Raw genomic sequence first — 14,125 nt, forward strand, 5'->3', positions numbered from 1 at the left:
TTGAATATTTTCATTTTTTAAGGTAAGTAGGGAGGATTATTTAATTTTTAAACTAGAGAAGTTTCCTTCATTCTTGTCTGTTTAAATTACTATTTTTCCTTTTCACTACAGGTTGTGGGATTTAAGAACTTAGCATTAATGGATTCATCCTCTAGTCTTTCCAGAGACCCATCCAGCTACATAGCTCCTTATAGTCGCATTTTGAGATATGCAGTGTCTTCTGTTCTCTGGCTAGTGATTGGAATGATACAGGTAACAAGAGATTATACTTTTTTTATTATTATTATTTTTTACAGAGAGGAAGGGAGAGGGATAGACAGTTAGAAACATCGATGAGAGAGAAACATGGGTCAGCTGCCTCCTGCACACCCCCCACTGGGGATGTGCCCGCAACCAAGGTCCATGCCCTTGACCGATATCGAACCTGGGACCCTTCAGCCCGCAGGCCGACGCTCTATCCACTGAGCCAAACCGGTCAGGGCCAGAGATTATACTTTTAAGCAACACTGCCTCTCTATATTTATAACTGTTTACATACTGATTCTCCTCCAATATTGACCACATTCTGATAACTGACAATAAGACCAATAATAGCTAATAACTAATTCTTATATAAGGTTATAATCCAGGCACTGTGTTAATTGCATTTTGCATGTTAACTTTTTAAATTTTTATAGCAGCCCTCAGAGACAGGTCTATGAGTAACCTCATTTTACAGATGAGGCCCAGAAAGGAAGAGCTGCCTGAAGCGATCCAGTCAGAGCTTGGCAGAGCTGCAGCTGGAGCCCAGGCATTCCGATTTGAGAGACACATTCTTATCAATAGGGGGCTCTGAAGTCTTCCGAAGTCGGCAGCTTTCTACTCAGATGATGGACTCCTTGTTTAGCTTATGCATAACGACAGGATGGCTCATTTACCTTTAATATTCTTTTTTCCTCTGAAATATAACTTCTTATTAACAATTACTTAAATATCATTAAAACTCACTCAGATTGCCAATACTCCTGGTGAATTTTCCTTTAAAATATTTATTGAAATACCTGAACCTAAAAATAAATCATCTCAGCCTCAGGTCCCATCTGACAGAAGAAATCAGAAATGAGGAGGATTTTATCCCCTAAGAACCATTAGGGCCACTGTGTTCTTGGTTGGAACTTCTTTTGTCTTAAGATACTACACTGTGACTATAAAAGAAAATTAAATCCTGAAAGCTAATAAGCCTGAACTTGGCTTACTGTTTCAGATCGTGTTCTTTGCTGTCTTTTATGAGAGATTTATAGAAGATAAAATCCGGCAGTTTGTGGATTTATGCTCGATGAGCAATGTAAGTACTTTCTGACTTTATCTTGCAACTGTTATTTTTCCCTTTTTAAAGGTCATGAATACATTAAGAGAGGCTTTAAAAGTGATTTGGTATAATTGGATTTTTAGTCTAATTTCCACTGGTTGTTAATTCCAGAGATAGTTGTAATGAGCTACAAGTTAATATTTTCTGTCTTCATTTTTTCATTTTTATTTGCAGTTTCTTAATTATGAATTCCTTATGCCACCAAATAGTTCACCCAGCTGAGAAGAGTTTTCATATATCAACCCTATTTCTTCCTTTCTTAGAAAATATCTTCAATCTCTTCTCCATCTACTTTTTTAAAATAACCTCACTATCCTTTATTACCTTCTTATCTTGTTTATATATTTTCCAAGAATTCCGCCCTCATTATTTTGAAAGGAAGCAATTTTAAGAAAAGTTACTTTTCACTGCTTTGCAGATGAGTTGCTAATTGCTCCTTATTCTTTTCTTTTTATAGATATCAGTGTTTCTGTTATCCCACAAATGTTTTGGATATTACATTCACGGTAGATCAGTACACGGGCATGCAGATACTAACATGGAAGAAATGAATATGAATCTGAAAAGAGAAGCGGTAGGAATGTACTTTACATCTTTTTAAGTTGAAGGATAGGTTCACTTTTCTTAATCTAGGATTTGTAATAATATACTTTTTAAATCCTCATTGGTTACTTTGAAAGTTGCTAGGATACCAACTCATTACCCTGAACATTGATAAAATAGCAACGAAAATAATTTTATGGTTGGGTCACAACATGAGTTTTGTAATATGTGATACCAACTAAAAGAAAAAAGTTGTGTGTTTTTTTAAAACAGGAGAAATTTTCATAATCTTGATCTTGATTTAAATCCTTTAACTTTTCAGGAAAACTTGTGTAGCCAGAGAGGTTTGGTGCCCAACACAGAGGGTCAGAGCTTCCAGATTGCAATTTCTAGCCAGATGAGACAGCACTATGACAGGATTCATGAGACGCTAACAAGGGTTTGTATACAGTATAATTAAGATACATTTTGCCAGCGTTTTATGTTTAAATACCAAGAATGTAAGACATCTGCATTTATTCTTGTCTCCTTTCACATTAGAAAAATGGCCCTGCCAGACTGCTGAGCTCATCAGCAAGTGCTTTCGAGCAGAGTATCCAGGCCTATAACACCATGAACAGATTCCTTGGCTCTTTCATCGATCATGTATGTGTGTCAGTATTTATAGTTAAGCTAGAATCAAAATGCAACTTAAAAAGTTAACCAAGAATACCAATTATTTCTTTAAGCAAGGTGGTGGATTTAGGACAGTCCCCTCCCCCGCCCTTTTTTGTTTGCTGTTAAAATTAATAATGTGGCTTAAGGATATTTACATGTCTGTTAGCATATTGTCTATATGTCAATACTGGAACTTTGTTAGCCAGCTACCAAAATCTTCTATATTATTCATTATAGAAATATGTTATGCTATGGTTGTATTCCTGAAAAACTTCTTAAAAATTGTCAGTATATCTAGTCCTAATTACTACTAAGGGCATTTAAAAATTATTCCTAAAAGGAATTTTGTTATAAAGCCTAATGGAGTAAATTAAGTCTTTTTGAAGAACAGATTTTCTGTATGTACTATTCATTGTTTTCTTTTGATCAAAAAAAATTGGGAAACATTTATTTCAATGCTATTTTCTTAAATGACTGTGGCTTTTTTGTATTAGGTTCATAAGGACATGGACTACTTTATAAAAGATAAATTGCTTCTTGAAAAAATTCTTGGAATAGAATTCATGGAACCAATGGAAAAAAGCATCTTTTATAATGGTATTGTTCAACTGCCTTTGCAGAACTTGATTACTATTTTCAAAGTTTGAAAGAAAAAGTTGTCGTAGTTATTAATTTTTCTTTTGATTTTATAAATTTATATAAAGAAGAAACGGTTTCAGTTAACTTCATGGAATTATAGTAGTTTCTCATTTCTATTTTATCATGTCATGTAGCTAGAAACAAATACATAAAACATAATTATTCTATTAGAAAGTAAAAAAGCTGAATTTCAAAAGCAGTGGCGCACATAGAAGAGATAGTAAAACAAATAAAATTCAGATTTTATTGGAATGTCCATTCAGTAGCAAACTTATGAAAGACTTGAAGAATAACATTTGTGACTGGTTTTAAACATTTGATTTTCATTTTATCCAAATGCTTAAAGATTGCAGATAATCTGTGATGGGAATAGTGACTAAACATATTTCTTAACATTAAAAAAATTACTGTCTGTGCCCCTTCTAATGTGACTGGTGAACTCCTGTGTGGCTTGGTAAGAAGGGCTGTGAGTAAGCAGTGTCCTGGCCCAGCTACACTCACCCGTGCCTCACTGAGTGTCACATGTCCCAGTCCCGGACCACGCAGAACAGTGGTCTCTCCCTGGAGCGGCCTCTTAGTAGACTAGGAAAGGTCAGCCTGTGAATGGGGAAGTGGAGAGATGCTGGAATAGATGTCTGCAGGCACCGCTTACACTGGATACAGCAGGGAAAGCAGAAAATCCAACCAGACATGGGGTGAAGCCAGAGGAGTTTGAGCTGGGTCTTAAAAATAAGTTGCTATTGTCAAGCAGGAGGGTCAAGGGAAGAGAGGCAAAGACATTTGTGCAGAGGGAGAAGGGCATTATGCCCTGAAGAGCTTTATGAGTGAAGCCTCGTATGAAGTGGACACAGTGAGAGAGTTCTTGAGGGAGAGAGAGGCAGAGACCCAACCCCAAGGCTTTGTCTGATACCCTTACTCTAGCCTGCAGTTTCCAAAATAGTTTTTTTAAAAATTTTTGTCCCATAGGAGGTGTGCAGGTTGCTCCTTGGAGGTTTGAGAAGAAAATATTAAAATGTCTATTTGTGTATTTGCAATTCCATTTTTAATTTATATTTTTTAAAATGTATAATATATAGTAGTGATTAATAAAATATGCCTACGGTGGGCTGCATGCTCAGCACTGTATTCTGATAGAGATACATTTTGAGAACAATTTGGAAACTACTGTGAAGGAAATGAACATGGATGTCATCAAAAAGTCCTAAGCAGATCTGATTTGTAAATTGTGTACACACACACACACATACACACACACACACTTTGTAGGGATATAACATAAAGGCCAGGGAACTTTCACAAACTGAATAGAGCCCTGTAACTAGCACCTGAACAAAGAACATTGCCTGCACGCCAGGTGTCCCTGGTGTAAGAGCTCCTAAGTGGGTGCCACGTGCAGTTCAGTGGTCTCTGAACCTCCCTGATGTTGTGTGCGGGATTCGCATATGTGTACTCAACGGTTTCTCCTTTTGGTGAAAGGTCTGTAGCTTCCATCAGAATCTTAAAAGGGCGTTTACATCTCCAAAAGGAAAAACCTTTCCTTGTGAAGTGAGAAGAGGTTTCAGAGCAGAGCCTGAGAGGACTATTTGAGACACAAATTATAGTCCTTGTTGGTTTTGTTTTGCTTTTTTAACTCTACGATTCTTTAGCCTTTGTTAGAAAGGGATATTCATTACTTGGTCTTTGAAAGGTATTGATGATAAACTTACACTGCTTGCAATTACCAACCCTTGATGCAGATGTTAAAACTGAATTTTATGAGCAGAGTTCCTTGACTGATCTTTTTTGATATCTAATTTATATCTTACAAATTGGTGTTTTTTTTTAATAGATGACGGTTATTCATTCAGCAGCGTTCTGTATTATGGAAATGAAGCCACTCTTCTTATTTATGATCTGCTGTTCTTCTGTGTTGTGGACTTGGCTTGCCAAAACTTTATTTTAGCAGCCTTCCTTACATATCTACAACAAGAGGTAAAGTTTTACGTTTTTCTGGGTTTCTTTTTAAAAAGAAAGTGTTGGAAGTAGATGTGTTTATTTTCATAGCAGAAAATGATTTCAATCGGAATTTGTAAAGGTTTAGAATATGATTAACCCTACCCCCAAAATGAATAACATTTCAACCACTGTCATTCTATACTCTGTCGCGTCAATGAAATACTGGGGTCTTATGGAGGGCATAAGTTACTTGAGCAGATGTGAAAGGAATCCAGTAGGAAGACACTTACATTTTCCATATCCTAGGTGCCAGATGTGAGCAGTAATTAGAGTCCCATACACCCTCTGTACCAGATGCTAACATAATAAAAAGGCAAACACTAAAGATCTAGCCCAGGGCCAGTTTAATTTAGATATTATAATTGATTTGCATATTTAGTTTTCTTTATATATACATTTTTATAATTCTGAATTGTTTTATTTTTCCCCCCAGGTTTTTAAATTTATTCGTAATATAGTAGGACAGAAGAATTTGGCATCCAAAACATTGGTGGATCAAAGGTTTTTGATTTAATTTATTGAATAGATAACTTTAAAACTCAATATAATCATAGCCAAAAAAGGTCATGATTATCAGGTTAGCTTGCCATATTTTTTAATACAAATTATTATATTTTTATTTGTTTTTATACTACAGAAAGATTTATTTTTATAATTTGTGGATACATAATTTGCTCTGAAAGTATATAATATGATATAATGGAAAATACTGTGTTACCATTATATGTAGTATTTAATTCACCAACTCATAGATTAGACAGCATTGTCATTGGGGCCAAAAAATCCAAATGTTGCTTTCAGCGTAACACTTTTTAATGAATTCAAAACAGTGCCCATCATTTGTCTCTGGATTATTTTTAAGCTTGGATTTGTCTGCATTTTCTCACATTGAAAAAATTATTTGATTTCAAGTTCAAGCCTAGTTTTTAGTTTAGTATTTTCTTGTTTTACATATTTTATGATTAAATAAATGTTGAGAAACATTTTTAAGTTTACTTGGAAATTTAAATTGTATATTGCTGACTCAATTTGCCTCGTCTTAATTGCTCACCCTGCTTGGCAGTGGACTAATTGACTATTTGACTGATAGGCATCTCAAGACATGGTACATTACATATTCATTCCATTGTGTACCTGTATTATTAGGTCAATATACTCTTTTCATGAAATGTCATTTATCTTAATTAAGATATAATGTGTGATATTTTCCCCAATATAGTTTTTTAATACATTTTAAATTACTTAACATTTTAAAAGCACTACCAAAGTTTTGCTTTTCTAATATGTTTAACGATTGTAAATAATAAATAAACTATATTTATCATGTTATGTTGACAAGGTGGTTTATTGAAAGCAAACTTAGTCTTCATAAGACAGTAGGCTTGTGGGGTTATATTTTTAAATATGGAAACACTATTAGGATCCAAAATATACTTAATGTAAATTCTGAGTTATGTAGCTAATAATTTTTTATTATATGATTTTTTTCATTAAACTTTTTAACAGTCTTTTTCATTTATACTATGTACTTGAAAGGTACCTTATATTTCAAGGATAATGATCATTAATCGCCAGACCAACATTTCTTACTGCCTTCCATGTTAATGCTATGTAAATACTTACATGTAATGCTATGCAAATATTGTTTATATTTTTGAATTAAAAGTATAGAATAAAACATTTGGTGTTTCTATTTCCTGTTTAATGTGTCTTTCATGAAATAGCATTTAGGGACGAAAACAGCATATAGGGGCAGAGATCCCAAGCCATTGCCAAAGTTGAATCTTACACGTTTCCCTGAGTCTTGAGAATTGTTGAAGAGAAAGAGGGAGGGTTAGTAAGTCAAGTATTTGAAACTCCAGTGTCTGAAGGGAGACAGTACCAGAATCCCTTTATAAAAGCTGCAGAGATAGATAAATATACGAGCACAGAATTTTAAAAACCACCTACACAGAAGCATATGAAAGAAACTTAACTCTTATTCCACATATACAAAGTTAATATTAGTGTGAATGTTTTTAAATGGAAATTTCAAAAAAATAGGGTTCGTTGGTAAAACAGAGAAAAGACGCTTAAAAAAATGATTCTGCACTAGTTTTGAACAGAATTAACTTTTCATTTTGGTTAGAATCAGAAAAATGTGTTCCGATTTTCATACACTGGTGACTCCTTTGTTCACATTGCCATAATTTACATTTTATAGTCACATGACCACTTTCCACTAGATTTGTAATCTTTTGTCTATTTCTGTAGCACCAACTCACTGTACTTTGCATCTGTATCCCTAATTTTACTGATTACTAGAACCATTGATAACTCTCTCTATCCTAATTAATAAAGAGCTAATATGCTAGTTAGACCGAAGAGCAGAATGACCGTCCAGAAGCCACGGCTGCAGGGGCTGTGAGCGCCGGCTGAGGCAGCCAGGGCTGCAAGGGCCGAGCCCCCTGCACGAATTTCAGGCATCGGGCCTCTAGTCATCCCATAATAAAACAAACTCTAGATTCACCTAGACCAGTGGTCAGCAAACCACGGCTCTTTGGCCCCTTGAGTGTGGCTCTTCCACAAAATACCACGTGCGGGCGCACGTACAGTGCGATTGAAACTTCGTGGCCCATGCGCAGAAGTCAGTTTTCGGCCTGGGCTGGTCTATTTTGAAGAAGTGGCGTTAGAAGAAGTGGGGGGTGCCGGTCAGTCGGGCGACGGGAGACGCAGCGCGGGGTAGGCGCGCGATTCATGCACGAGTTGAGTGAGCCAGTCAGTCAGCAGTCTCGTGCAGTGGTTAGTGCTAGTCGCGTCCGCAAATCGCGCGCGGGTGACAAAAGAGACGAAACAAGTGTACAAGACGAGTGTGGATGGGAGAGTTGGAAGGGGTCGACTTCAGCGAACGTACCTCAATCAGACTGAGGACGTTTTTAGCAAAGGCCAGCGTAGGAGTACCCTAATTAAGTTAATAACAATGTACCTACCCATATAGTTTAACTTTAAAAAATTCGGCTCTCGAAAGAAATTTCAATCGTTGTACTGTTGATATTTGGCTCTGTTGACCAATGAGTTTGCTGACCACTGACCTAGAGCAGTGGTTCTCAACCTTCCTAATGCCGCGACCCTTTAATACAGTTCCTCATGTTGTGGTGACCCCCAATTTCATCGTTACAAATTGACCATAATTAAAGCATAGTGATTAATCACAAAAATATGTATATATGTGTTTTCCGATGGTCTTAGGCGACCCCTGTGAAAGGGTCGTTTGACCCCAAAGGGGTCACGACCCACAGGTTGAGAACCGCTGACCTAGAGGTTCTTTACAAGCTGCTGTGCACTTTGTATCACCCCTAGAAATGCATAGGCCCCTAGAATAATTCAGCAGCTCCAGGATAAACAGATGACACTGGAATTAAGTCTAAAAATGATCCACAGGTATATATAGTCTGACAAGGGTGACATGCAGTACAGTGAGGAAAGGATGGTTTTTCAATGGACATTTGAATATCACAATGGAGAAATCTCTACCCCACTGTCACACACAAAAGTCAACTTCAGGCATATCATAGATATAAAATGTGAAAGGTTAAATGATAAAGAAGATAAAATATATTTATGATGTTGTATAGGACAAGATTTCTTAAGATCCCCCAAAAGACGAATTTTTAAAAAATATATCTTCATTGATTTCAGAGAGGAAGGGAGAGGGAGAGAGAGAGAGAGAAATATCAGTGATGGGAATCATTGATTGGCTGCCTCCTGCACGCCGCCTACTGGGGATCGAGCCTACAACCCGGGCATGTGCCCTTGACTGGAATCAAACCTGGGACCCGTCAGTCCGCAGGCTGACACTCTATCCACTGAGCCAAACCAGCCAGGGCCAAAAGACCAATCTTAACGGAAAACATTAGTAAGTTGAAGTTTACATCCTACATTAAATTTACACTTATGTGTATTTCACATTAAATATAACTTTTCTATTTACATTGAAATTAGGAACTTTGTTCATCAAAATATACCATTATAAGAATAAAACGATTAACCTTAATATAAGAAATATTTAAAAACATAGCTGACAAAGCTCTTCCATTCAGAATAAATAATTCATAAATCAGGAAAAGATGACAAACTAAGAGAAAAATAGGCAAGAGACTGAAGATACATCTCTCAATACAGGGTTCCAAGTGACAAATAAGTACATATAAGTACTTAGTATGAGAACACAGCTTTTATATGAAAATACAAAATAAAATAGATACCACTCACTACAAAACTACCAAAACAGATGAAATTTTAAAACTTGGAGTACCAAGTATTGATAGGATGTAGATGGAGCAAATGAACTTTCCTGGTACGTTTATTATGTAAAGTGAGGTGTTCAGTCTTAGTCTGTAAACTTTCAACAGGGCTAGTTTGTAAATTCAAGACATGAAGTTCGTGCTGTTATGGAAGCCACGGTGACAGCAGAGGGCAGTAGAGGGCGCCCTAAGCTCTTCAGCAGGTTTTCCCGAGGGCGGTGAGCTCGCAGGACCACAAAGCCCAGAGAACACCCTGCGCCCTCTCTCTCACTTCACTGCCTGTCACCGTCCTCACACTGTCCCTCCCCCGCTCACCAGAGCATGGGGCCGCTCAGAGGATGAACCGGACTGCTCCATATGTACGGTGGACGCTTTTCAGGTCAGATTTGGGAACTGAATGCTAAAAGTAAAGATATACTTTCACCTATCTCCCAGGGACAGGGTCACAAAATAAGTCACATCTCAGGGAAAAACAAAAAGAGCTGATTAATTTTTATGGAATCCCCTTCCCTCATTTGAATGCAATATACATTTACATGAAAACTTTTAAGAAAGCGAACCATTACCCAGAGTACATAATGCCTCTTTTGCAAATACAATCTCCCCAAATGGGACTCTTTGTGACAGTTTTCTTATATCAGGTGATACACATTACATCATATATGACCTATTATGTTATATATTTGTTTTTAAATATATTTTATTTTTTACAGAGAGGAAGGAGAGAGACAGAGAGTTAGAAACATCGATGAGAGAGAAACATCGATCAGCTGCCTCCTGCACATCTATTGGGGATGTGCCCGCAACCAAGGTACATGCCCTTGACCGGAATTGAACCTGGGACCTCTTGGTCCGCAGGCCGACGCTCTATCCACTGAGCCAAACCGGTTAGGGCTGTTACATATTTATTTTAATGTGGCCACTTTAACCTCGCCAAAGGCAATATGGTTTCAAAGACCAGGAAGCGCACTTTCTTCTCTTCGGTTCTCTGTTTGTTTTATTCTAAATGCGGCTACCATATTAAACAAGGCGACCAGAGATGTTTTTCACATGTATAAGTTTGTATTAATATGTGTTTTTTACTCCTATTTTTGTTTATATAATACTAGGGGCCCGGTGCACGAAATTCGTGCACTGGGTGTGTGGGGGGGGGGGGGGAGTGTCCCTCAGCCCAGCCTGCCCCCTCTCACATACTGGGAGCCCTCAGGCGTTGACCCCCATCACCCTTCGATCGCCTGATCGGCCCCTTGCCCAGGCCTGACGCCTCTGCCAGAGGTGTCAGGCTTGGACAGGGGACCCCCATCTCCCCCCGATCACTGGCTCTGGCCCCCGCCCAGGCCTGAGGCCTCTGGCCCAGGAATCATGCCTGGGCAGGGGACCCCCATCTCCCTCTGATCGCTTGCTCCACCCCCCGCCCAAGCCTGACGCCTCTGACCCAGGCTTCAGGCCTGGGCAAGGGGACCATCATATCCCCCCAATCCCCAGCTCCACCCCCCACCCAGGCCTGATGCCTCAGCCAGAGGAGTTGACCCTCATCACCCTCCGATCACCAATCACCGGATCAGCCCCTTGACCAGGCCTGAGGCCTCTGGCAGAGGTGTCAGGCCTGGGCAGGGGACCCCCAGCTCCCCGCGGTTGCAGGCTCCGCCCCTGCCCAGGCCTAACGCCTCTGGCCTAGGCGTCCGGCCCAGGCAGCGGGGACCTGCAGTGGCTGCAGCGGGGGGCGCCGCGATCGTGGGCTTCGCTTTAGGCCCAGGCAAGGGACCCCTAGCTCCCGGGACTGCCAGCTTCGACCGTGCCCAGCTCCCATCGCTGGCTCCACCCCTACTTCCTGCTATCACTGGCCAGGGCGGCAAAGGCGCCTGATTCTCCGATCATGGCTGGGGGGCAGGGCAAAGGCGGCCCCAGGGCCGCCTTTGCCCTGCCCCCCAGCTCTTAGCTCCCCCCTGGGTTTCCGATCACTGTCAGTGGCAGGGGGCTTCTTCCTGCTTTCCCTTTTGCCTCCCTGCATTGTGCCTACATATGCAAATTAGCCGCCATCTTGTTGGCAGTTAATTTGCATATAGCCCTGATTAGCCAATGAAAAAGGTATCGCCGTACGCCAATTACCATTTTTCTCTCTTATTAGTGTATATTTGTATACTTCTAAATGCTATTATGCTATTACCTTCCTAATCTACATCTCTTACATTTAGTTTTTTACTTGATGGAAGCAGAAAACTAGAAAAACAATCATACAAAGTCTTGACCTGAGAGAGAGCTCTGGACAAGCCTGTTACCGGGTCTGGTCTCTGTCAGTTGCCCTTACCTTGTACCTGTTTCTTTTCCTTTGGGAGAGAATGGGGGGGTGCACATCTAGCGGGCCAAGTTGTTTGGCATCGATGCTTACACAGACAACTTTCTAGTAGCCATTTGAACTTACAGTCAACTTTTCTAATACACACCTTCCCATTATAAATCTGTTTTGTTTTGACCAATGACAGCAAAGATAAACACGGTTTTTTCGCCAAAGAATTACTTCATCCCTTTCATCCCCATCCGATTACTTTGGACACTTAGGCACAACCATGTCACAGAAAAGAAAGCTCCTGGTAGCTGGTGGCGCCGCTTATAAATTCTCATCATTAAGGGGGAAACCAGGTGTGTTTCGCTCACTCTTTTATCCCAATTACAACAGGAACATAACAGTAAATGAAGGAATTAATGAACCGGCGTTCTGGTTGGCCTTATTGACTATTATAACGAGGAGCCCCTGGGTGAGATCTCATAATGCCATTACTGCTTACTTCGATGGAGCAGAATCAATTTACAAATATTTATCCGGTGCTTACAAATGCTGGGTACTAGATGCTAGGGATACAGAAGCCTCTAATTGGATGGAGCTTATGGTTGGACAGAAAAGACAGAACACATATCGTAAGTACTCTACTAGTTTCTTATGGCTTCTGTGAAAAATTACAACTTAGTGGCTTAAAACAACACAAATGCATCCGCTTACAGTTCTGGAGATCAGAAGTCTGGGTCTCACTGGGCTGAAACAACGCTGTCAGCAGGGCTGTGTCCATCCAGCGGCTCCAAGGGAGACCTTTCTGGCCTTTTCTGGCTTCTAGAAGCCAACCGCTTTCCTGGGCGCGGGGCCTCTGCCTGTTTTTCAAGGCCAGCAGCACAGCGCCTTCAGATTTCTTTCTGCCTCTGCCTCTCCTGTCTCCCTCTTTCGCTTATAAAGACGCCTGTGATTGCCCTGGGCCCACCAGGCAATCTTCATCTCAAGATCCTTAACTTGATCACACCTGCAAAGTCTCTTTTAACAGGTAATATATTCACAGGTTCTGGGGGTTCGGATATAGATATGGCAGGGGTGGGGGTGGGGGTTAGGGGTGGAGGGAGGGCATTATTCTAACCGCCACAAGCACCAATAAGCAAATCTGCATGCAGGGCACAGAGCACAACACCTTTAACAGTTTGGTAGACTGGAATGGCCTACGGAAGAGGAATTTTAGCCAGCTGGGAGGGACAGGTGGGAATGAGGGTGAAAATGCTCTGATGGCAGGAACAGGTGGGCCAAGTTGCCAGGGCCAGCCTGACAGGGTTGAGCCGGGCTGAGGCAGGGAGGTGGGAATTGAGAAAAGAAAGAAAGACAGGAAAGCGGGTCGGGAGGACCCCAGTTCCCTTGATGAACTGAAGCGAGCTTATTAGCTATACAATCCTATTTATACACAACACACTGAATCGGAGGTCTGCCAAGAGGAATGTGTTCTTTGTTCCTCTTAATCTCTAAGGGAGAGATACAGCAGAAGGACACGTTCTCAGTACAGCATATCTCAGTAAATAGTTACAGACTTCTGGGTAAGCTATGAAAGGCTGTTCTCATTCTACAAAGGTTGCTCTCATTCTACTGATAATCGCCATCCAAACAAGTCTGGGAAAACTGTGTGGGTAAGGGTCCCAGCCTTGCTAGCCCCTTCAGGTGCAAGGACCTTGCCAGCTTACATCTGGCCCCCAACACCAAGTCCCTGAGGCGGGAGCAATTTTGTTTACAGAGGCTCTACATTGGCCATGGGACAGAACTGACCAACAGGAGAGAAAGGCTTTCCTTTAAGTAAAGGATATCGTGTCAAAGCAAGAAAAAACTAAGTGCTTGATTCCATCGACTTCGTCTTTTTTATCTTCCCCATTGCAGCAACCAAAGAAGATTGTGTTTTGCTTTAGCTAAACGTGCTTCTACCACTGAACGTTTCTCATTTTCCGGAGCCTTTCTCAAAGCCGTCGTCACACAGAGTTTCAAAGGGTCATTACCCAGAAAGGGAGAGACCAAGCTCAGGACACAACGCCGGAGCCAGCGCCCTCGTCCCGCTGGGAAAGGCCTGCTGCTTGCTGGGGGTCAGCGGCTATTCTGATCAGGGTTTCCTGTTGGCGGTTTCTTCTGCATCCACTCTAGTTGCGAGGAGCCGAGGGACAGAACCGACGCAGCAGGAAAAAGCAGTTGTTAGCAGGCTGGGGTATTTTAAGAAATAGTTTTAAAACGACTGAAATTTTCGCAAGCCAGCTCTGATTGGAAATAATCATCGCCAGAGTTTATGTGGCACTTTGATTCCCAATATTTTAATTATTATTTGAGTGTCGCTACAATGGATGCTTTTCAGCTGCCTTGTTTTCGAAG

At 40.5% G+C, this 14,125-nt stretch overlaps 1 protein-coding gene across 1 annotated transcript in view; it reads left to right on the forward strand.

Moving 5' to 3' along the window:
- TMEM67 (transmembrane protein 67) overlaps nucleotides 1–6,868 on the forward strand; it is a 39,123-nt gene extending 32,255 nt beyond the window's left edge. The window contains exons 21-28 of the mRNA XM_081111108.1: nucleotides 112–252; nucleotides 1,244–1,324; nucleotides 1,806–1,922; nucleotides 2,214–2,330; nucleotides 2,432–2,536; nucleotides 3,043–3,145; nucleotides 5,016–5,158; nucleotides 5,616–6,868. Of these exons, the coding sequence (XP_080967234.1) occupies nucleotides 112–252; nucleotides 1,244–1,324; nucleotides 1,806–1,922; nucleotides 2,214–2,330; nucleotides 2,432–2,536; nucleotides 3,043–3,145; nucleotides 5,016–5,158; nucleotides 5,616–5,696 (888 nt within the window). The 3' untranslated portion in view covers nucleotides 5,697–6,868. The remainder of the gene's footprint in view (nucleotides 1–111; nucleotides 253–1,243; nucleotides 1,325–1,805; nucleotides 1,923–2,213; nucleotides 2,331–2,431; nucleotides 2,537–3,042; nucleotides 3,146–5,015; nucleotides 5,159–5,615) is intronic.
- The last annotated feature ends 7,257 nt before the right edge of the window (nucleotides 6,869–14,125 follow it).

This window comes from Myotis nattereri (genome assembly GCF_964212035.1).
Source record: "Myotis nattereri genome assembly, chromosome: 17".
In the NCBI taxonomy this organism is placed as follows: Eukaryota; Metazoa; Chordata; class Mammalia; order Chiroptera; family Vespertilionidae; genus Myotis; species Myotis nattereri.